Source organism: Nuphar pumila, chromosome 2 (genome assembly GCF_984573655.1).
Source record: "Nuphar pumila chromosome 2, dmNupPumi1.hap1.1, whole genome shotgun sequence".
Classification (NCBI taxonomy): domain Eukaryota; kingdom Viridiplantae; phylum Streptophyta; class Magnoliopsida; order Nymphaeales; family Nymphaeaceae; genus Nuphar; species Nuphar pumila.
This window is the reverse complement of record NC_143250.1, coordinates 130,653,573-130,679,241: the sequence shown is the minus strand read 5'-3', so window position 1 is coordinate 130,679,241 and position 25,669 is coordinate 130,653,573. Positions and strand designations below refer to the sequence as shown.

Sequence of the window (25,669 nt, the reverse complement as noted above, 5' to 3'; positions counted from 1 at the left end):
GTTCAACCAGTTGCAAAGGGCCAAGATCTTTTCAAAGATCGACCTTAGATCTGGGTACCATCAGCTCAGAATTAAGGGAAATATCTCTAAGATGGCCTTCCAGACCAGATATGGGCATTACGAATTTACGAGCATGCCCTTCGGACTCACTAACGCTCCTGCAGCGCTTATGGACCTCATGAACAAGGTGTTCAAACCCTTCTTGGATACCTTCATGATCGTGTTCATTGATGGCATCCTGGTGTATTCAGACAGCTGGGAGCAACATCGTGAGCACTTGAGAGTTATTCTCAAAACCTTGCGAAAGGAGTGTCTGTTTACTAAGTACTTCAAGTGCGAGTTTTGGCTCGTGGAGATCATATTTTGAGGGCATGTCATCTGCAAGAAAGGTGTGTCCGTGGATCCAGCGAAGATGGAGGCTGTACTCAGTTGGCAGCAGCAGAGGAATGTTCGTGACATCAGGAGTTTTCTTGGATTAACTGGGTATTACCGAAGATTTATCCAGGACTTTTCTAAGATCTCTCTACCCATGACGAAGCTCCTAAAGAAAGAAGCTAAGTTCGTGTGGGACAGCAAGTGTGAGAGCAATTTTCAGATGTTGAAGGAACGTCTTACGACTGCTCCTATTCTGGCCTTACCTTCGGGTCAATGCGACTGCGTGATCTACACCGACGCGTCAAGAACGGGCTTGGATTGCGTCCTAATGCAGAACGACAAAGTGATCGCCTATGCATCGCGCCAACTTAAAATTGATAAGAAGAATTATCCGACTCATGATTTGGAGTTAGCAGCGGTGGTCTTCGCATTGAAGATATGACGACACTATGTGTACGGGGAGTGGTTCGAGGCTTTTACAGATCACAAGAGCCTAAGATACTTGTTCTCGCAGAAGGAGCTAAATATGAGACAGTGGCATTGGTTGAAATTCCTCAAGGATTACGACTTCACCCTGTCCTACCACCCAGGAAAGGCGAATGTCGTGGTCGACGCCCTGAGCCGCAAGTCTCCCAGTGTTTCCATTAGCTTGTTATTCGTTGGGTGGAAGCTGATCGAGGATCTGGTATCGTGGGAACCGTTTGTGGTCACTCAAAATTCAATCAGTCTTTCCAGCATGGTAGCTCAACCTGAGCTATTGTTCAAGATCTTTGTCAAACAAAAGATCGATGTGCAGTACGCAAAGTTGAAGGCTCTAGCGTAGCGGGCCAATACCCCCTTCCATCTGAGTGAGGAAGGAAGTGTATGGCATAAGGATCATCTCTGGGTGCTATAAGATCTTATTTTGAGAGATGAGATTCTCGCAGAAGCCCACAAGTCCAAGTATACGATTCACCCGGACGGCACGAAGATGTTCAAAGATTTGCATCACAGATATTGGTGGAGCAGAGTAAAGCGAGACGTAGTCGAGTACGTCTCAAAGTGGTTGACTTGCCAACAGATTAAGATCGAGCAACAGCGACCAGGCAGAGTGATGCAGCAGATAGAGATTCCACAATAGAAGTGGGAGGACATCCCAATGGACTTCATCGTCGGTTTGTCGAGGATGCGGAAGAAACACGATGTGATTTGGGTGATCGTGGATCGACTCACTAAATCAACGCATTTCCTATCTATCTGCCTCAGTCAGTCACTGGACAGCTTGGCGGACCTCTATGTCCGAGAGATTATGAGATTGCAGGGTGTTCTTATGACAATCATCTCTAATCGTGACCCGAGGTTCACCTCCAGGTTTTGGGGGCAGCTGCAGTTGGCCTTGGGCACGAAACTGAAATTCAGTACTGCCATGTACAGGAACACCGTATGAAGCATCAGAATGGCCCTGTATGAAGCTTTGTACAAGAAGCCTTGTCGATCACCTGTTTACGGGGATGAGGTTTATGAACGGACGCAGGATTCACCAATAGTGCTACAGCACTATACTCAGCAAGTGCAGATGATCAGGGAACGTCTGCGTTCTGCGCAAAGTCGGCAGAAGTGTTACACCGATCGTCGGCATCGAGAGCTCGTGTTCTTAGCGGGAGATATGGTTTTTGTTAAGGTATCTCCTACACAGAGCGTTTTCTGTTTCGGAAAGAAGGGAAAGTTGAATCCCCGATTCGTCGGACCATTTGAGATCCTGGATCGAATCGGTGAGGTGGCTTACCGTGTTGCGCTGCCTCCTTAGTACGCTTAAATCCACAACGTCTTCCACGTATCTATGTTGAGAAGTTACGTTCACGACCCATCGCACATCATTCATTACGATGATGTGGACATCCAAAAAGACTTGACGTTCGAGGAAAGACCTGTAGCAATCGTTGATCGTCGAGACCAAGTACTCAGATCAAAAACGATTTCTCTTGTAACAGTACGTTGGCAACACCATGGAATAAATGAATGTCCATGGGAGCCTGAGTCAGATATTAGGGAAAAATACCCTGACTTGTATTTTGAACAATGAATGCAATAGAAATTTCGCGGACGAAATTATTTTAAGGTAGGATGTAAAAACCCGAAAAAAAAATAACTTGGATTCGAGTGAGATCCGGACCCGGACCCAATGGAGGCACTGCCTCCCTCGTGCCTTTTAAAGACAACGGGGCAAAGGGGGGAGGTTTCTCAAAACCTCCTTCCCCTCTGCTCTCCCGTTCTCGCTCTCTGTACTTCCTCTCCCCCTTTTACTTTGCGCCGGCAACCTCACCGACCCCCTCCGGCAAGCTCCTCTCCGGCGAGCTCCAGGTGCGCACCCAAGTTCTTTTTCTCCTTTTCTTTCCATCTCTCTCTCCCCCACTTCTCTGTTTGCGTAGGGAGGGGCTGAGCCACCTCCTTGCCTCCCTCAATTGCAAGGGAGGGGCAAAGCTCCCTCCTTGCTGCCCTAAATCGCAAGGGAGGGGCAGAGCCCCCTCCCTGCGATGTGTTTTGCGAGGGAGGGGCCCAGCCCCCTCCCTGCATATCGTTTTTGGCGGGGGAGGGGTTGAGCCCCCTCCCTACGTAGGGAGGGGCCGAGCCCTCCCTATGCTCCCTGCGGACAAGGGAGGGGCCAAACCCCCTCCCTACACCATCTTTAGCAGGGGAGGGGTCGAGCCCCTCCCTGCTCTCTATTATGGCAGGGGAGGGGGTCGAGACCCTGCCTGCTCCTTGTTACGGCAGGAGAGGGGGTCGAGCCCCTCCCTGCACCGTCGTTGTTCAGGGGAGGGGTCGAACCCCCTCCCTGCTCCCTCTTCTCTGGCATCAGGCAGGGGCTTCACTCCCTGCCGATTCGTGTGTTCGTCAGGCAGGGGTTAGGCCCCTGCCTCTTTGCGTATTCGGCAGGCATGGGTGAATCCCCTTGCCTCCCCCTTTGTGGCTAACGGGCAGGGAACTAGCCTCTGCCTCTTTGCTTTTCGGCTAGCAGGGGCAGAGCCCCCTTCCTCTCCCCCAGCATCAGACAGGGGCTTCGCCCCATGCCTGTTCGCATAATCGCCAGGCAGGGGACAAGTCCCTGCCTCCTTGTATGCTCGACAGATAGGGGTGAAGCCCCCTGCCTCCCCTTCGTTGTTGACAGGCAGGGGCTTTGCCCCTGCCCCTCTTCTACTTTGTCAAGCTGGGCCGCAACCCTGTCTGCCCTCACCTTCTAAGGGCAGCAGTGCAACCTCCTGCCTCCTCGTAGTTTGTCGACAGCAGGTCAGCATGGGATTGTAGCCCCTGCTTCTTGCGCTTAGAGCTGGTGCGCAAGGGCACGATGCCCCTTCCTCTACTTCCTTCACATCAGGACAACGGCAGTGCCCCTGACCTTCTATTTCTAGTATTAACTTGATAAGATCGTCGTCTTTGCATCGCGTACGACGGATCTCGCTCGTGCTCTGCGGCCCGAGCCATCAATCGCCTACACCCGCAGATGCCAGTAAGCTCGCAACTCCCCAAGATAGGGAAAGATTGCACGGAGGACTTAGACAATTGAATTAAGTTCAATTAACTAAAAAAGATAATTAAATAAATATATATGCATATATATTTATACGAGTAAGCATTTAACTCAAGTACGTGGTTTCGCGATCCTTGTCCTTTATTTTCTGTCAGTCTTTACTTTGCCGTCGCGCTTTGCGCCCAAGCTTTGCGTTTGCACTTCTGCTCACAGTCTTTACCTTGCCATCGCGCTTTGCGCCCAGGCTCCTGCTTTTGCAAATGTTTTGTTATTGTCTTGCCATTGGAGATGACGCTCAGGTTTTTGCACTTTGCATGTGCTGTAAAGGCATCCTCGTGGAGGATGCAAAGAGCATTTACCGCTCTCCCTCTTGCGATTAGAGTTAGGTTGAGGCTTAACAATACATCATCGTCTAAGGAAAGGGATCTCTAGCAAGGATCCTGGTTTTTCGAGTGAGCAATCCTGCAACATAGACTTGAGATTTTAGGGAGCTGTGCAAAAGCATCAAAGACTTCCCAAATCGAAGTATTTGAAAGAATGTGTTTTAACTGATTTTGTTCGTCTATTCGACATATCTCGGGTAACCCCGAATTGGGGCTTGAGTATCCCGTCTACCGAGGCCGGTATCGAGTCATGCGAGGCATGTAGATACCCCGATAGCAGATGAGATTCTAGAAAATCGCATGTCAAATGTTGGCACAAGTTGTTGGCTGTTTCAAAAGATAAAGAATGTCAAAAGTAAAGTTTAAGAAACATTACATCTTTGTGAAACACTTTTGTTGAGGCTCCTATTGAGGAACTATACCCCTTTCATCCTAGAGTACTTGTAGTCGTGCACTACACGCTAGTACTGCGATGATCGGATGAGACGGTCGTGCGACCTCGAACAGAGCTAAATGTACAATGTTGTAAACACATAAAAATGAGATCGCCTTCAAAGGTAAGATGCTCATTTGGTCAAAAGACCAGAGCATATAGAATGAGTGGTCAGTTAATTTACCCCTGATACACTCATTCGCCCTTGTGTTTCTGTCAAGGGAGAGGATGGATCGGTACAAAACTCCAATGAACAGGTTGTTAACAACCACACCACGGGCAAAGATCCGGCCTCCCCAGTCATTGGTGTTAGGGGAAGGGACTACCAAACATTATCCTAAGTGGTAGATCTCATGGACTTTTGTAGAAGTTGGATGCATCCATTGCCAAGCACCTGCCTTTGGGGAATCCTCTCTCGGCTAAAGTTGTCCCCTTAGGAGCGGATTCAACTAGCTATTCGGGTTATTGAAAATACATAGAATAACAGACGCTCAAACTAGTCTCAGTTGTTTCTACGATTTGCCTGCGCGTACCCGCGGGCCAGTAATATCGAAACATAAAGTTTGTTCACACTGGTTGATGGGTGATGAGACTTGCTTGTTGCATGGTAGTTCACAGCTTACGATCAAATGAATCGTCATGATGCGTTTGACAGTTAAATTGCTTACTTGCTTTGAATTGCTCACCTGCTTTGAACGGCTTACCTGTTTAACTGCATATCTGCTTTAAACTGCTTAGCATGCTGAATTAAATGTACTTAATTCAGTTTCTTGTAGTCTCTTATGCACCTACTAGTTTTTCGCAAAACTAACCCATTCTATGAGTACAGGTGATGATTAGGTACACCACGAGCAATGGCGCGATGACAAGATGGCTTCAAGATTTTCTTTTTCTGCTCTTAGCTCGCGTCCTGGACGTTTTTGGGTTTTGTAACGGATTTTCCTTGGGATATCCAAATTTTGTACTATTTGGGTACTTCTTTTAATGAAAGTGGTTTTTCCAAGTGTTTTGCAAGCAGCATGGATTGTGAGTTTTGGTTCTTTTAGCTAACGTGCCCAAAGTTGTGAGCTTGCCTTTCTGAATTTAACAAAAGAATAGTCTTCCACTGATTTCATAAACAAACTCTGAAGGAAAGAGATTTTTTCTAGTCTGTTGCCTGTTTTCTAAAAGGTTCGCAAGTTTGAAATTTTGGGGCATTACAGTAAGTGCCTATTGCAAGCGAACAAGGATTTTCCAGTGTTTTTCACAAATCTGGCCTTGCAGATGTGTTGAGCATAGTCGAATTGCTAGAAAATGACACTTGGATTATGTTTTTTTTGTTTAAAAAACATGGTTTTTTAAGTCTTGAGTATTTATGAAAATTTTAAACCAAGGTTGTCTGTATCATATGATACGATAAGATACGTATGGTAACTTTGGGAGAAACTGATACGATACACACTCGCATTGTGATACGAGTGTATATGGTACGATACACCTTCAGCGCGCTTTAAAAAAACCAAAACTTATTTTTTTACTTTTTGGGTTTTAAATACGTCTTGAGGACCGACTCCCTCTTTTGTGTAGAGGTCATTAGAGGGGAACCCACACACCCTAGGAGTCGTGAGAGCGATTTATGAGCCTATCCGTGTGCAAGAGAAAGGGCTTTTACAATTTTTTCAAGTAAAAGTGCATTTGCACCCTTTTTTCACTCAAGAAAGTGGATTAAGTAAAAAATCCCTATTCTATGTGTGTGTAAACTTGTTGTCGAATATTTGTATGCCTATATTTTTATTTGATGGTTAATCGGTTATGTTTTATTCTATATCTTTCGATGTCGTCTTCACGTTCATCTTATAGAGATGATCCTGCATGGCAATACTGCAAAAGCATGAATGATGTACCATTACTAGGGTCATCATTGAGATGTCTATTTTGTGGATATACTATTAGAGGTGAATTACATAAATTTAAACAACATATTGCATGTCTTCGTCAAAATGTACGGGCATGTGAGTATTCATCTATTCCTGTAACTTTTCGTGTTGATGTTATTGCTGAACTAGAAGAAATTCAAAGAAAAATTTTGCAAAAATGCAAAGGACTTTCAATCATTGTTCAAGATTATGAAGATGATGATGATGACCAACTTGCCAAAAAAATGAATGAAGATAAAGAGATCATCGTGTGGCAGTTGGGTGCAACATTGAGAAATTGTTGTCCTAATGTTTGGCAAATAAGATGGTTTGTGCATAGGTAGGGGACTAAGGAGTTGAGAATTATAATTGGTTATAGGAAAGACTAAGGTTGTATTGTTGACTATGAGGGGTCCTTCATAGGGTAATAATCTGTCACCCAAAATAAGATACTTATCGTATCATAAAAAATCATAGTTTTTAATAAAAAAATTCTAAAATTCTAAAAAATCATGAAAAATCAAGAAAATAGCAAGATTATAAAAAAATCATAACACATCAAACAACGATGAATTGCACAAAATACAACCATAAAATCAAATATGAAGCATTTATGTTTCTATGAGTTGCATAAGACATCATCAAACATCAATTGTCACAAGAATAATGCAAAATATTAAATATCTTGCAATTAAGAACATGTCATAAGACTCATACTTTCATATTACATAAACAAAAAAAAAAATAACCAAGTTTACTTGAGTAAACCACAAAAGCTCTCTCCGTTGCGCACAGTTCGACCCCCAAATCACTATCATGATTCTTAGGGTGAGAGGATACCCCTCTAATGGCCTCTGCACAAATGAGGGAGTCGGCCTTCAAGAGGCCTTTAAAACCCAAAAACAAAAGAATTATGATTCAACCATTTTTAAAGTGCATTGAAGGTGTGTATCGTACGATACAGTACAATACAGGGTTGTATCGTACGATACATATGAGGCAAATACGAGTGTGTATCGTATCGTTACTTCTCATAATAACGATATGCATCATACCATATTCTATGATACAATACGATACTTACAACATTGGTGCCAGTGCAAGGGGTGCAGCACGACAATTCGAAAAACTTAGGCACGGGCGTCTTATACATATATATCTCTCTATATAGATATTATATGTATGTATGTATGTATAAGACCCCTACACCCAAGTTTTTTGAATTGTTGTTCACATCCCTTTCATCGAACGAGCATCGAACAACGCTCATTAGCTCTCTTTTTTTAGATTTAGGGGCTTTAGCGATGGTCTTGGCTGCCACTCGGAAAAACCCTTTTTAGCGGTGGTCGATAATTGCCGCTAAAAGTGTTTTTTTGTTAAATAAGTGGGTGCACTTCCGATAACAATGGATGACATCTCTCTCTCTCTCTCTCTCTATCTCTCTCTCTCTCTCTCTCTCTCTCTCTCTCTCTCTCTATATATATATATATATATATACACTTGCTACAATTGATTGTATCTACAATCTAGTTGGAATCTCATGATGGAAGTTGTTTTGACTCAATCTAACCTTGTAGATGTGTTCTGTGTAGACAATTTAGTGTAAATCAACCCTTAGATCACGTTTTTCGAAAACACATGTTTTTAGTCAAAAAAACTGCATATTTACAATTTTTTATTTTTGCATTGTTGGGAAATCCTGTATACAGGTCAAATTCCGGCGATCCAAATGTTGGTTCCTACTAAAAAGAACACGTAGATCACATGTACAATGTTAGATGTAACAAAAGGATCAAATAAATAAAGAATCTGGGTTTTGCTACATTGATTATAGGTACTAGCCTGCAGCATAGGTACCATATATATGGTAGGTAGCTGCCTACTCCAATCTATGACTGCCGCCATCATACAAGACTTTCGAAGGTTTTTTTTTATGTTTTCTCAAATTCGACCACACAAATGTGTTTTGTATACTTGATTTTATAGGAATGGACTCTTGGATAATCCAATTCCTACACATGAATAGGTTTTTATAAGGTTTGAAAATCTACAGTTTAAAACAAGGTTGTACCTGTCGTATCGGTTGAGCCCAAAGTAACATTGTATCGTATCATAGATTTTTTTTTTTAAAAATCAAAATTTTAAAAAGAAATCAAGAAAAATCAGAAAAAAATTTAAAAAATCATAACACATGAAACAATGATGAATTGCACAAAATACATGAGCTCCATATGACTCTTGCAATTAAGAACATGCCACAAATCACCTACTTTTATATTACAAAATTAAAAGCAAAATATTATATAAAAACTCAATAATCATGATCATCATCATCATCTTCTTCTCCTTATGCTAAAATTAATAAGGAGCCATGCAACTGATAACTGACAATATAAATAAAAAGCAACTACATAATTTAAATTTTAAACGCAATTAAATCCTTAACTAACAATATTAAATTCACACCAAAGTCAATTGTTAAATTGTATCTCCTATATATATTTATATACATATAGAGAGAGATACATATACATATATATTTCATATATATATATATATATATGTATATCTATGTCACATGGGTGTGGGTGCGGGTGCGGGGGTGCAGCACTTTCAAAAAACTTGGGTGCGGGGGTGCGGCAAATATATATATATATATATATATATATATATATATATATATATATATATATATATATATATATATATATAAAGCCCAAAAGTTGGACATAAATGACCCTAGGTGCGGTCAACGCACTCAGGGTCAGGTTGACCGCACCCGGTGCCACATCTACACGCGCACCCGCGTCGCGTCGACGCGGGTGCGGCACCCAGTTGGCCGAGTCCCTGTGACATAGATGTATATGTATCTACCTACTCATATATATATATATACACACACGCACACACACACACACCTGATAAGAGTAAATCTAGCTTTTTCCTCTAATTTACACATATTCTACTTTATGAATATGTATGTAATTTTATAGCTTTTCTTTTTTATTTTTCTTTCTTTTTCTTTTTCCTTTCTTTTTTTGTTCTTTTTCGGCCAAAGAGGGGGCCCCAACATAGATGTTGGGGCCTCTCCAACGGTTAGAATTCTAACCGTTGGAGGGGCTCCAAGTCTATATTGGAGCCCCTCTTTGGTCACTTAAGGTGTATAAATAGGGGTCTTCCCCTTTTGTATTTTTCAAGCTTTTGTAAAGATCTATTTGGTGATTCAATAAGAAAGAGTTTATTTTTTATGCCTTTGTGCATATGTATATGTGCCTTTGTGCACTTGTGAGTGCTCCTTGTGCCTTTGTGCACACTTTTTATATTAAGGGTATTGTGTTTTTACGCAAATATTTTCTCTATAGACATTTTCACATGGTATCAGAGCTCGGTCATCAAAAGAGTAGATCGTGTGCTATCTCATTCTGGCGTGTGTCTCGAAGAACGTGCTCCTACCTCATCCTTGGTTTTTGGCGTGGAAAACCCTTGCAATACAATTTGTGAGAAGCATACCACTTCAAGTAAGCCTTAAAGACTTATTGTGGTAAGTATCTCTACTCTTAAATCCCCTCTCTTCTCAAATGGCGGAAAAAGACTTTCATTTTTCTCTTGGTTTCAAACTCAATGGATCGAATTACCATGTTTGGGCCGGCAATATGGAAGTTCATATCAAAGGTAAGGGGCTTTGGGGGTATGTTCAAGGCTCAATATCGGAACCGGAGCCAAAAATCACATTGGTAGAAAAATGGGAGATAAAAATTCTTGAGGGAGAAAAAAGAAACATGAGGAATACTCTTAAAGAATGTAGCAAGAAACGTGAGGAATGAGAGATGAGAAATTCCAAAATCCTATCATGGATTTTTTCGTCCGTTGAAACTAGAATCAATGCTAACATTATAAAGTTCAAAAAACATCTCAAGCATGGCAATACCTTGAAAAGATGTACACCTCAAGGGATTTGTCTCACAAATATTACCTTCAAAAGAGAGCCTTGATCATCCAACAAGGCAAAATGACTATTAGAGAGTATTTCACCGAGCTATCTTCTATTTGGGATGAACTTGTCATGGTTGAACCCAAATGGAGTGGAGAAGCCATTGAACTTCGACACAAACAATTAGAGGAAGATCAGTTTTTCAACTTCTTAAATGGGCTTAGACCCGAATTTGAACAAATTAGATCTTCTCTCATATCTTCTTTTATTTCTCCTTCTCTTGAAGATGTCATTACCAAATTAAGTGGGGAAGAAACTCGTATGAGCATAAGTGAGAATAATCCAAGTGTTCTTGCAACGCCTTGCAATCAAGAAGAAAATGATGGAGTTAATGTCGTTTCTAGACCGGGTAACAACTTGAGACCATACAAACCTCTTCATTTTAAAAATCAAAATCAAGAAGCAAGAGAAAATGGTAGGCAAGGTGGAAGAAGAGAATATAGCAAAATTATATGTCATTTTTGTAAAGAACAAGGGTACATCAAACCGGTATATCCAAAATAGAAGAAGTTGTTGTCTATGTCCACCATATTTCAACCATAAAAAGAAGAAAGTTCATCTACTTCCACTAAGGTAGCTCTCTCTCTAAATCAAATTGTGGAAGCACTTCAACCTCTTCTCAAAAGAGCTATTTCCGGAGCCGCCATGTCAACATTCTCTCCTCCCGGTAAGACTTCTTGGCTTTTAGATTCGGGTGCCTCCTTTCATATGACTCCAAATATTTTTTCTCTTTTCGAATATTCAAAAAATGTATCGCCATCTTTTGTTTCAACCATGGAGGGCACTTCTCTTGAAATCAAAGGAATTAGAAACTTTGAAAGACAAGGATTTTTTATTCTCAAAATTAGATTTATACGAAAACTGAATTTAAATTTGCTTTTGGTCGCTCAACTCTCGGACCATGGATGTGATATAAAATTCTCATCTGATAAGTATTGGATACAGGATCGCCGGTCCGAAAAGTTGATTGGGAAAGGCTCTAGGAAGGGAGATTTATACTATGTGGACTCCAAAGAACTCTTTTTGTAATGTTGCCCAACATAGAGATATAAATGTTTGGCACAAAAGATTTGGGCATCCAAATGTCATCAAGCTCTCCTTTTTACATTTTGTTAAAAATCTTTGTAAAAATAATTTCTCTTATAATGATTGTATTCTTGGAAAAATGAGAAGCTTGCCTTTTGAACAAAGATCAATGTTTACCACTAAAACATTTGAAGTTGTTCATTCTGATGTATGGGATCCGGCACCCGTTATATCGAAAGGAGGTTTTGCATATTATGTTATTTTTGTAGAAGATTACTCTAGATTTTGTTGGATATACTTTCTTAAACAAAAGCATGAAGTATTCTCATCATTTAAGGCATATCATATGATGATTAAAAATAAATTTAATGATAATCTAAAGATACTTAGGACCGACTCCAGAGGTGAGTATCTTTCAAATGAATTTAAAAGTTATCTTGAAAATTACGGCATTGTTTATCAAAAATCTTATCCTAAAACCCCTCAACAAAATGGTTTAGCTGAAAAAAATATAGGCATATTATTGAAACCACAAGAACCTTACTTATCTCTCAAAATATTCTAAAGAGATTCTGGGTCAAGGTGGCTCTTGCATCTGTTTATCTTATAAATCGTCTTCCATCTAAAAATTTAAATAAAATTTCTTCCTTTGAAATATTGTATCAAAAAGAACCCGATTATAATAGGTTGAGAGTTTTTGGATGCAAATGTTTTGTACTTACAGATAAAAATGACAAACTCTCACCAAAAGTCATTTCGTGCGCTTTTCTTGGATATTCCAAAACGCAAAAAGGGTTTCGATGTTATGATATTAAAAATGACAAATTATATGTCTCAAGAAATATAACTTTTTTTTAAAAATGTTAGTGGTTTTGAACAATGTGAATCCCATAAAGAAAATATAAATTATTCCTTCTTGTTTGACTTATTATCCAGAAATGATGATATTTCTAGTGACGATGAATTCACATGTAATGATATTAGTGATAATGAAGTAGACGAAAACAACAATGTTTCTAATCCACCCACCAACCATCATCATGAAGAAAGGACATCTAGTGATCCTATCACTTATACACATAGAGATAAAAGCATTTTTAGAAGTGCAATTGAAATATATAGTGAGCATGGTGAATCTACTTCATATGATGCAAATCCTCGAAGAACTGAAAGAACTAGAAGAGTTTCATCTAGATTTATATTCAATGATTCATTCTCACCTAAATATTGAGCTTGTCTTAGTACCACTCACTCATATATCGAACCTAAAAATTTTGAAGAAGCCAAAAAGAGTATTCAAATGAAAAGAAGCTATGGACAATGAACTTGAAGCACTTAAAAAAGCTAAAACATGAGAATTTCAAAATCTTCCTAGTGGTAAGAAAACTATAGGATGCAAATGGGTTTTTGAAGTCAAAACCAAAAGTGATGGATCTCTTAAAAGGTATAAAGCTCGCTTAGTAGCTAAAGGATATAGTCAAGAATATGAAATAGACTATGATGAGACATTTGCTCATGTTGCGTGTATGGTCACTGTTAGATGTCTCATCACTATTGCCTAAATTAAAAAATAAAATATTTATCAAATGGATGTCAAAAATGCTTTCTTAAATGATGATCTTAACGAAGAAGTCTATATGGATGCTCCTCCAGGTATGGAAATTCATAAAAATAAAGTATTTCGTCTACGAAAAGCTCTTTATGGTTTAAAACAAGTCCCCAAGGCTTGGTACAATAGATTTAATAATGTGATGTTGGAAAATGAATTTTCTTCATATTATACTGAAATTGTCTTGTTTGTCAAAAAATCTGACGAAGGAATTATGATTTTATTGTTATATGTTTATGACATGTTGATAACAGGTGATGATGCCAAAGGAATCAAGAGCATTAAATATATATTAACAACAAAATTTGAAATGTCAGACTTAGGTTTTCTGACATATTTTTAGGATATTGAAGTTGTTTAATCTCACAGAGACTATTTTTTATCTCCAACTAAACTTGGTTGTGAGGTCATTAACAGGTCAAGAATCACAGATGACAAGGTTTGTGAAAATCCTGAAATAGTAGAATCAAAAATAAAGATTGATTATGGGATTCCTCTAGAAGATCCCACTCCTTACAGGCAACTGGTTGGATCATTAACATATCTCAGCATTACCAGACCTGATATCTCTCATGTAGTACATGTTGCTAGCCAATTTCAACATGCCCCTACAACAGTACATATGAGCACCATTCTTCGAATTATCAGATATATAAAGGGAACCATAAATAAGGGAGTATTTATATCTTCTTCCTCCGAATTAAATTTAATTGCTTCTGCTGATTCTGACTGGGGAGGTGACCCTAATAATCGTCACTCCACCACTAGTTTTTGTATTTTTCTAGGTGAATCATTAGTTTCTTGGAGATACAAGAAACAACAGAAGGTGTTTCTCTCATCTACCGAAGCTGAGTACCGAACCATGGCAGCCACTACCATGAAAATTGTTTGGATTCGGAGGTTGCTAGAAGATATGGGAATACGTGTTCAAAGACCCACAAAATTGTGTTGTGATAATAAAAGTGCAATATATATTGTCAAAAATCACACATTTCATGAGCGAACAAAGTCTATTGAGATAGACTGCCACTATGTTAGAGAAGAATATCTGAAAAGAGTTATAGATCTTCCTTATGTAACATCAAAATATCAACCGGCAAATTTCTTCACCAAGGCGGTTTGTTCTCCAAGTTCTAACTTTCTTCTTGGCAAACTTTTGGTCATCATGCCCTAAGTTTAAGGGGGGTGTTAAATTGTATCTCCTATATATATTTATATATATATATATATACCTGATAAGGGTAAATCTATCTTTTCCCTCTATTTTACACATATTCTACTTTATGAATATGTATGTAATTTTATACCTTTTCTTTTTTTATTTTTCTTTCTTTTTCTTTTTTTGTTCTTTTTCAACCAAAGAGGGGCCTCCAATATAGATGTTGGGGCCCCTCCAATAGTTAGAATTCTAACCGTTGGAGGGGCTCCAAGTCTATATTGGAGCCCCTCTTTGGTCTCCTAAGGTGTATAAATAGGGGTCTTCCCCCTTTGTATTTTTCAAGCTTTTGTAAAGATCTATTTGGTGATTCAATAAGAAAGAGATTATTTTTATGCCTTTGTGCATGTGTATCGGTGCCTTTGTGCATGTGTATCGGTGTTTTCGTTGTGCCTGTTAAAATGTAAAACTGTACATATATGTATATATAATAATATTATATTATTATATATATAAATACATTTTTAATTTCTTTCTTTTCTGTATTTTTTTTCCTTTATTTTTATTTTTTGTCTTTATGTCATCTAGTTCAGTTTGAACTAGAATGACTGTTGCTAGTCAAGTCCTGTCCAGACTTGACTAGCAATAGAGCTGTTGGACTGACACAGTCCAACAGCTCTTAATAGAGCTGTTGGACTGACACATTCCAACAGCTCTAAATAGAGCTGTTGGACTGTGCCCAACAGCTCTATTGAGTCCTCTTTCAGCTGTGTATATAAAGGGGTGCAGCCCCTCTTGTATTTCACTCCAATGCTTCTTAAGCAATTGGTTTTTCATATCAATAAAGAATACATTTTTATTTTTATTTTGTTTCCAGTTATACCCTTTTTAAGGGTTATGCTTTAGTGTCATTCTTGACACTTGCTCTTGTTAATCAAAGCTCGTGTTTCGAAGATCCCCATTTCATTTCATGGTATCAAAGCCGCGGAAGTACTAAATCTTGAGGAAAAGCTGCCTCGGTTTCCGTGCCCGTTTGCAAAAGTGTTCGCCACTTGAAGAGAAGTGTTTTATCACTTCATTGGAGAAGATTTCACATCTTGTTGTATTGTTTTTTTTTTCTTTCTTTCTCATTTTCCTTCTTGTTTCTCTTCTATCCCTATTCTTTCTCTCCTTGTAATCGATGGATGACAATGATAAAGTCACCATCATGCCTATGAAACTAAGCGATACGAACTATGTAACATGGGCTTCAATCATGAAGCACCATATATGGGGAAAAGGCTTATGGGGGATTGTGGATGGTTCCGATTCGGAACCTAAGCTATCTCTTACTAAAAAGGAGGGAGATAAAGACGTCCCTCTATCGGAAGAAGAGAAAATCAAGGTTATTGCCTCATACGAGAAGAAATGGAAAGAATGGAGAATATCTCATGCGAAGATAATGTCATGGCTTATCAATAGCGTTGACATTAAAAAATGCTCAAGTCTTGCCAAATTTGATCATGCCGATAAGGCATGGGAATACCTTAAGAATATGTATTCCCTTAAAGATATTGCACACGTGTGCAACCTCCAAGAAAAAGTTCGAATGATGACACAAGGAGACAAAACTATTCGTGAATATTACAATGGGTTGTCCGAACTTTGGGAAGAACTTTCCCTTTTAGAACCAAAGTGGCATTGTGCCGAAGACATCGAGCTTCGTCAGAAACAACTCGATGTTGAACATTTTTACCAGTTTATCACTGGATTAAGGCCGGAATTTGAAACCACTAAATCGGCCCTACTTCACCGGGGAAAAATTCCTTCTATTGTGGAAACTATTGAAGAGTTAACAATGGAAGAAAATCGTCTCCGGAAAGGTTCTTTAAAAATTGAAGATGATTCCGTTTTAGCCGTGTCTAGACCAGGGAATCATGTTCGATCATATAGGCCTCCTCACTTTAACCGACAAAATAGTGACTATGATAAGAAGAAAGTTATTTGTCATCACTGTCATGAACCGGGACACTACAGGCCACAATGTCCCAAACTTAAGGAGCTGAGAGAAAAAAGAGCTGCAATTGCTGGATCGGAGCCTAAAGATCAGGATGCACCAGTTTCCCTGGCCCAACTAATGGAGATCCTTCAGCCTCTCATCAAAGGTGCCTCTTCCTCATCTGAAGCTTCAACCGGCGCAGCAGCCTCATCTTTTTCTGATTTAGGTAAAATTTCTTGGCTTCTTGACTCTGGTGCATCTTTTCATATGACCCCAAATAATCAAAGTCTATCCAAATGTGTTAAAAATAAAACAAGTGTGTCAAAGGTCTTTACTGCTGATGGGACTTCTCTTGAAATAGAAGGAATAGGAGATTTTGAAAAAATTTATAAAACAAAAAATTTTTTTATTCCAGAAATTAGACATGTTCCCAAATTAAATTTAAATCTTTTATCTGTATCTCAAATTTCTGATTATGGGTGTAATATTTCTTTTTCTTCTCATGGTTGTTGGGTACAGGATCGCCAGTCAGGCAAGCTGATTGGGGAAGGCCATAGAGAAGGAGGACTCTATTACATGGATTTTTTGGAAATGCCGAAGAAAGCTTTTTGTTATAATATTCAAAAAATAGAGTTGGAACTGTGGCATAAGAGACTTGGTCACCCACATATAGCCAAAATCCAACATTTTCCAAATCTAGAGAAATTTTGTAACTCTGAATCATTTGATTGTAAAGATTGTATTCTCGGCAAAATGAAAAGATTACCATTTCAGAACAGAACCTTTTTCTCTTCAAGACCACTTGAATTAATACACTCGGATGTTTGGGGTCCTGCACCAGTAATTTCTAAAGGAGGATTTGTTTACTATGTTATTTTTGTCGATGATTTCTCCCGACATACGTGGATGTACTTTCTCCAACATAAGTCTGAAGTATTTTCATACTTTCAAACTTTTCATAATATGGTTAAAAACAAATTTCAAAATGATATTACTATTTTTCGCACAGATTCAGGGGGAGAGTTTTTATCCACAGATTTTCAAAATTATCTTAAATTGCATGGCATCACACATCAAAGATCTTGTCCTTATACACCTCAACAAAATGGACTGGCAGAACGAAAACATCGTCATATTATAGAAACCACTAGAACTTTATTAATAGCAAATCAAGTCCCTAAAGACTTTTGGGCAGAAGCTGCCTTAACTGCCACCTATCTCATTAATAGGATGCCATCTTCTTCGTTACAAAATATCACTCCCATTGAAAAACTTATGAACATTTCTCCAGACTACTCTAGATTAAGAATATTTGGGTGCAAATGTTTCATATTTACTGACAAAAATGATAAACTTTCCCCTCGTGCGATTCCCTGTGCCTTTTTAGGATATGCTGAAAACCAGAAAGGTTATAGATGTTTTGACTTCAAAAATAATAAACTATATGTGTCTAGAAATGTTTCCTTTCTTGAAAAGGAGAGCTTCTTTGATTTTAGAAAATTAAAAGACGTCACTGAGTACTCCTTTTTGCTAGATCTAACATCAACATCTGATGAATATGACCTTGATTGTAACTTTGATGATGATCCAAGAATTATTGATCTTAATGTTGAAAATGAAGAAGTTCATAGAGATACTAGTATTCAATATTCCAGGCGACAAGAGTCTAATACTCCATGTGCACTTGAGAAATATTCTAACATTCCAACTAGACAATCATCCCGAATCTCGAGGCCTCCAGAAAAGTTTGTATCATACGAGTCTTTCTCACCCACATATAGGGCAGTTATTGCATTAATTCACTCATATGAAGAACCATCCACATATTTTCAAGCAAAAAATGATATCAAATGGATAGAAGCCATGAAAGTTGAATTAGATGCACTTGAAAAGGCTTCTACATGGAATATTCAAGATCTTCCTCCAGAGAAGAAAACTATAGGATGTCGATGGGTTTATAAAATTAAAACCAAGAGTGATGGTACTCTTGAAAGATATAAAGCCCGTTTAGTAGCCAAAGGTTATGCCCAAGAATATGAGATTGATTATGAAGAAACCTTTGCTCCGGTGGCTCGTATGACTACTGTCCGAACCTTAATTGCCTTAGCTTCTATCAAAAAATGGTCTATTTTTCAAATGGATGTCAAAAATGCTTTTTTAAATGGAAAGCTAGTTGAAGAAGTATATATGGAACCCCCTCCTGGTCTAAGTATTCCTAAGGGTAAAGTCCTTCGCTTAGAAAAAGCTCTTTATGGACTTAAACAAGCACCAAAAGCTTGGTATGATAGGTTTAGTCGTGTTATGATTGATATTGGTTTTCAATTCTGTTTAACTGACACTGCTTTGTTTATTAAGAATTCTGATGCAGGAATCATTGTGCTTCTTCTTTATGTGGATGATATGATCATCACCGGAAGCGATAAACAGGGAGTTGAAACAATCAAAACACTTCTTAAATCTCATTTTGAAATGATTGATTTGGGCTTGTTGAGATATTTTTTAGGCATTGAAGTTGCTTATTCTCCTAGAGGATATTTATTATCTCAGACTAAATTTGCTTTTGATATTGTTTTCAGGTCTGGTATTACTGATGATAAGAAAGTTGACACTCCAGAAGTTGTTAATGTTAAAATGAAGATTGATGATGGAGAACTTCTTGCAGACCCTACTCCTTACAGACAGCTTGTCGGGGCACTTTCCTATCTATCCATTACCAGACCAGATATAGCACATGCTGTTCATACAGCAAGTCAATTTCAACATGCTCGTACTTCTGTTCATATGGGAGCAGTCATGCGTATTATCAGATACATCAAGTCCTCTCTTTCACGAGGACTTTTCTTATCTTCCTCCTCTTCTCTTGATTTAATTGCATATACTGATGCTGATTGGGGAGGTGATCCCAATAACAGACACTCAACCACTGGCTTTTGTGTCTTTTGAGGGGAATCATTAATCTCGTGGAGGTGTAAAAAGCAGCAAAAGGTATCTCTCTCATCCACCGAAGCTGAATACAGAGCCATGGCAACCACGATCATGGAAGTAGTTTGGCTCCGACGACTGCTTGCTGACATGGGAGTTGAAGCAACAAAGGCTTCACAAATGTGTTGTGACAACAAAAGTGCGATCTACATTGCCAGTAACAGAACATTTCACGAACGCACCAAACACATCGAAATGGATTGTCACTACGTCAGAGAGGAATATCTACACGGGATAATTGATCTGCCATATGTCACTTCAGAATATCAGTTAGCAGACCTCTTTACAAAGCCTCTCGCTGCTCCCCGATTTCACTTTCTCTTAGACAAACTTTCGCTCATTGTACCGTAAGTTTGAGGGGGAGTGTTAAAATGTAAAACTGTACATATATGTATATATAATAATATTATATTATTATATATATAAATACATTTTTAATTTCTTTCTTTTCTGTATTTTTTTTCCTTTATTTTTATTTTTTGTCTTTATGTCATCTAGTTCAGTTTGAACTAGAATGACTGTTGCTAGTCAAGTCCTGTCCAGACTTGACTAGCAATAGAGCTGTTGGACTGACACAGTCCAACAGCTCTTAATAGAGCTGTTGGACTGACACATTCCAACAGCTCTAAATAGAGCTGTTGGACTGTGCCCAACAGCTCTATTGAGTCCTCTTTCAGCTGTGTATATAAAGGGGTGCAGCCCCTCTTGTATTTCACTCCAATGCTTCTTAAGCAATTGGTTTTTCATATCAATAAAGAATACATTTTTATTTTTATTTTGTTTCCAGTTATACCCTTTTTAAGGGTTATGCTTTAGTGTCATTCTTGACACTTGCTCTTGTTAATCAAAGCTCGTGTTTCGAAGATCCCCATTTCATTTCAGTGCCTTTGTGCACACTTCTTATATCAAGGGTATTGTGTTTTAATGCACATATTTTCTCTATAGACATTTTCACAAAAATGTCATAAGTCATAACTAAACTACTAAGAGTTCATGATAACTAAAAATATTACATTTAACCAACGTCTTACATGCCAATCTTCATCTCTAATGTTCTAAACTATAAGGATCTTAAAACTAAACTATCTTCTAGGCCGCAGCCATTAGGGAGTTACAGATGACAGTCTGGGGGTGTCGTCACCGCGTGGAAAGGCAGGTCAACCCCGACAATGGGGAGGGTTGTATCCACTGTGGTGAGACGGACCACACTATCTGAGATTGTCAAATCAAGAAGGCCACAGATAGGAAGTGCACAGCAGCGGCAACTCTCGCCAATGACGGCTCAAGTCACTCAGTGGGACTCTTTGTATATGCTCCAGTGGCAAAGAAGGCGGAATAACGCCCGCCAAAACAAAGATGCACGGGTAACGCAAAGGAGTACCTTAGGACTCCACCTATATTTAGGCATCCTTGTGGCCTCGGACTCTCATTTTCTTATCAAGTGTTGCTAGTTGCAACATGGATTGTGATGTACTTTAGGGAAAGTAGTCATGTCCCATCCCAGGTGCTGGTGGATCAAGAAAATACTTTAGGTGCATAAGATGATGAAAGTTCCACTTACACTCCAGATGAGTGTCTCTACTATGAAAAGATTGGGCATTTCATCAAGAAATGTCAGTTAAAGAAATGTCAGAACAAGAGGCAACTGGTCGCGCAAGGCCTTGAGAATGAAGCTTCTTCTGTTAGAGGTTCTCCCGATATACCCGGACTTGTTGAGATCTCATCAGACTCATCGGGTACACGAGGCAACAGGTCGCCCAACTACTCACCAAACTCATCAATCTACACCCCGGTTTCAATCTTTTATGCGTCGGACTCACTACACTATACGCCAACAACACCCGGTATATGCCTGGATTCCCTACTCACACTCTGACCTTATCCTCCTCTCCTCCATGTAGGGTTAGGTGCACGGAGGAGCTATGTTAAGCAATACTCAAATCATACTTAGAGGGGAGTAGGGAATGTTAGGATGTTGGTTTTTGTTTCCAGAGTTGGTGAACTCTTATCCAACACCATTTTCCCTTCTTAAAGGTCAACCAACGGTCTTGGGTTTTTGTAAAGTGTTTGGTTGTACATAATTTCTTACTTATTTGCCATAAATGCTATGGAATCCTGACTTAATCAGTCCACCAGCACCATCGCCATTGTCATCATCATCACAATTACACAACAATAATATGCATAAGAAAACAACAACAGCATGGACTGATCATCTAAAAATCCAAACAAATCTAAGAAACAGAATAGGAGCACCCACGACGGTTTAACATGCTGAACAATCAACTATAGAGCTTTTTTTTCTGACAGCCAGGTCCATTGGATTCGAATCCCGGATCTCTCGGTTACAGAAGCATACTGTTTTTTTCACTCAAGAAAGAAGAGAGGCAAAAAAAACACTAAGAATCCAAGCAACACTAAGCAGCTTAAGAGGTACATCCACGACCATAAAATGTGCACCATAATCAGCCCCAGGGCATTCTCATCACAAGATGAAACTAAAGCACATGTTCCCGGTAAAAGCAGGACACAGAAGCATAAGGCGTACCTTCTCTCTCGACAGCAGCACGAGATCGTTGTCCGACAAATCTTCGCCGAATTCGGGCTTGACGATGAATGACACAATGTGGAACCCACTCGCCTCCTCAACGGACACAACGGCACCCACGTCCCAGCCGCCCACTGTCACAAAGGAAGAAGAAAGCCCAAATCGCTGAATCCATAGATACTCTACCCTCAGGAAGGAAGAACAACAAGAGTGACAAGCTACAAAGCAGAAATTCACCTTCGTCGTCGGACCCTTGGATAATTTGGGCCTTAACTTCTTCGAAGAGGAGAGGTTCGAAGACGCCCATGTAGTCGCTTACATCCTTGAAGGTGTTCTTTACCTTCGGGAGGCCCGAACTCTCTCCTTCTCTCTTCTTCTTCTTCTTCTGAAATCCCAATAATACCAAAACGTATAAATGAACAAAACAAAAGGGGGGGGGATGAAACGCCGAAGAAGAAGAGAAAGAAAGGTAGGTTACAGAGGAGGAGTCGCTGAGGAGGTGGATGAAATCCCAGGAGAGAACGATCTTATGGAAGCGAGAGAGGTGTAACGCTCCCCGCGCGGCCTTCTCCAATGCCACCTTCTCCCTCTCGTTAGCTCCCCCTCCCACAGACACCACCATCCTTCCTTCCTTCCTCTCTCTCTCTCTCTCTCTCTCTCTCTCAACCGAAGTGGGAAGGGAACAAAAAAAAAGAGGGAGATCGTACGAGGAATTCCCCACGTTCGTGTGACACCGAAATACCACCTCTTCGGTTGCGCATGATCAAACCCGTCTCTACCTGGTCGTGGAAAAGGTTCGGATATACGGTACGCATCGTGTTGAACCGAATCCGGATCCAAGCCATACCCAAGGTTGTACAGTTGAATCCCAAGACTCAAATAAGTTATAACCTAGTTGACAGTAAATATCTGCGGCCAAACTCTCGTGTTATTCTAAAATTTTTGTGAATCTTGAAATTTTTGACAGAAACTTGAAAATTAAAAAAAAAAACTAAATTTCAATTTTTTTAAGAAAATTAAAAAAACATGAATATAATTTCTGCTGATATTTACCCAAAAGATCAAAATATCAGCCTGGTAATTTCTCATGTTTTTGTTGTGATTTTTTCAAAATATCACCGAACATTTATCACACGGGTTATGTCACAAATCTGATTTAAAACTAAAGAGTTTGAAAACAAGGGGTTTATATGTAAAAACTAAAAAGTGCAAATGGATTGGATTTGATCTGGTCCTGAACTTAGATCTTATGAAAAGTGCTCGTATGAATTTGAATCAAAATCTTTATGAAGTCTAATAATGTAATGTTGAGTCTGAATATACATTTGGATGTTATTTTTAAGACCCATATTCAAGAATGATGTAACTGATTCAGATGAAGGCTTGTATATATCGGCTCATTTACAACCCCAGCTACAAGTAAGGATGAATACAGAAAATAAGGCCCTGTTTGGTTGTATTTATGTTTATTCTGAGTGGACAATAAATTAATTAGCTTGTTATAAAGAGAGTAAAACCTAAAAGAAAAGTACTCTTAGCATTGTTTGGATCACATGCCATTTAAATGGTTTTTAAGTATAAGTTTGTTTGGTTGTTGTTAATGCGATATTGTTTAAATCACCTGATATAAAGGTGCAATTAGATCTTGGATTTGGACCCAATGCACTTTTGTTTTGTGCACATCATAAAACCAAGACCCAAATGTATGTTTGGATCAAATTTTGCCTTAGATTTGGGCTTCATCCAAGTTTATTTCTTTTTACTTTGGGTTCATATTGAACCTTAGATTTGTACATTCAGTCCAAATTTTGGATCAGATATAGGATTCATCTAAATTTATTTTTTTATCCAGTTAAAATTAGACCTCCGATCTGGACTAGGTCTGCAAATGGATAGAATATGGTTGGATATCCGATCCATGTCCAAATTTTGTTTTTGAATTTGGATCCTTTAGGTAAAATCTGAATGTGCATTGGAATTTAGATTCAGATCTAATGGTTGCATTTTGAATTTGGATTTTTAAGTAATAGGATTCAACCCAAATCCTGCTTGTTTTCACCCCTAATTTGGGGCCAATGAACTTTTGTCCTGAATGCATGATAAAAATAAGAGACAAATGTACCTTCGGATTTGAGCTTTATCTAAAGTGATTCTTTTTTAATCGGGTAAACATTGGAACTTAGATTTGTACACTTATATCAAATTTTAGACCAATTATGGAACTTAGATAAATTGATATTTTTTCGATCCGGTTGAGATTGTACCTTTTGTTTGGCCCTATGCAATTTTGTCTTGTATATAAGAAAAAACAGGTGTATTGAAAACCTGACCAGATGCATACACGAACCTATTAACCTATATGGTCCACAAATTTCAGCCATACTCGAACCTGGACCTGAATTAGATTGGGTCGGATTTGGACCAATACACTTTTGTCCTGTATATATCATAGAAGTGAGTCCAAGATGTAAGTTTGGATCAAATTTCCAATATGGACAGACCATTGAAAATATCAATGCACATGGGGGTCCAGATGTAAGTTTGGATCCATTTTCAAAAACATCCCCTGTAAGTTCGGATCAATAATTGCACAACCAACTACCACATCTGAGTGAGGCATCATCTTAAACAGAACATTTCATATACAAATGAACAATTGATGTGGGCGTAGTTGAAATTGATTGTCCTAACAATAAACATATTCATCAAGTCTTGAATAAAAATGCATAAAACAAGCAATTAAACATTGTTAAAGCAATTGTACATTTCTCTTGCTATTTTGTTTCGCAACTCTTTCATCTTGTGTCGTTGAGAATCAGATATAGAACAAACTTTATCCCCCTGAATGGTATCCTCAACTACATGATCTTCTTGCTCAAATATAGTGAAAAGTTCATCTCTTTGGTGGTTCATCCCAATAAAGTTATGCAAAGTAAAAGAAGCTAGAACAATATATGCGTGTTTCTTAAAACTATATATAAAGCAGGTTCTTTTAAAATTGGAAACCTTGCTTTTGATGCACCAAAACAATGCTCTATCACATTTCTGAAAGATGAATGACAATGATTAAACCATTTTTTCATAGTCTCTGGGCAACCCTGCTTCCAATCATTTAAAATAATATTGTATATGTCGATATGGACTAAGAATACCACGTACTAATGGGTACCCTCCATCAACAGTATAATATTTATTTGTAGCACAATGTTAATGTTAACTTTTTAAACAAATTTTAAAAATAATTTTTTATATGTAAATATGCCTGAAGAAAATTGTGCTTTGAATTATTTACAGCATCTCAAAATATGCAAGAATCATTGTTAGATCCCTCACAACCAACTAAAACAAAATTAAATTTCATATCAAATGAGCAAGCACAACATTTTGTGAAATCTTTGATTTTCTATTTCTAAAAAGCACTTTTTTTAACTGGAATAATTGCTTTAATGTGAACCATCTATTGCACCAATGCAACCCTACAAATAATATAACATATTTATAACACAATCATCTATTACATGTGAAAATAATTGAAAACATGCAACTAAATATGTATACCTTAAATCATGGATAATACTTCGGGTTTGCTTTAATTTCTACAGGAACATTGTCAAATGATGGTGGTACTGTCACCATCTTTGCAAAATTTACTACTGCATTTAGCACATTATTAAAGTGGTGGCTTATTGTCTCATCATAGTGTTGGAACCTTTCTTTCATTAATCTGTTGCACTCATTGTGACTCAAAATCAAAACAAAAATTGCCACTTTCTCATCAACAACCATCC

At 38.6% G+C, this 25,669-nt stretch overlaps 1 protein-coding gene across 4 annotated transcripts in view; it reads right to left on the bottom strand.

Moving 5' to 3' along the window:
* The window catches only part of MAA3 (P-loop containing nucleoside triphosphate hydrolases superfamily protein), a 187,416-nt gene that overhangs the window by 150,000 nt on the left and 11,747 nt on the right, over nucleotides 1-25,669 (bottom strand). For 2 of the 4 annotated variants that reach the window (XM_089996822.1, XM_089996823.1), the window contains exons 1-3: nucleotides 22,360-22,532; nucleotides 22,119-22,266; nucleotides 21,882-22,015 (exon numbers count right to left, since the gene is read on the bottom strand). In XM_089996822.1, the coding sequence (XP_089852948.1) occupies nucleotides 21,882-22,015; nucleotides 22,119-22,266; nucleotides 22,360-22,503 (426 nt within the window). In that variant the 5' untranslated portion in view covers nucleotides 22,504-22,532. Of the gene's footprint in view, nucleotides 1-21,881; nucleotides 22,016-22,118; nucleotides 22,267-22,359; nucleotides 22,533-25,669 lie in introns of those variants that run through there. The other 2 variants (XM_089996824.1, XM_089996825.1) reach the window with 1 other exon arrangement.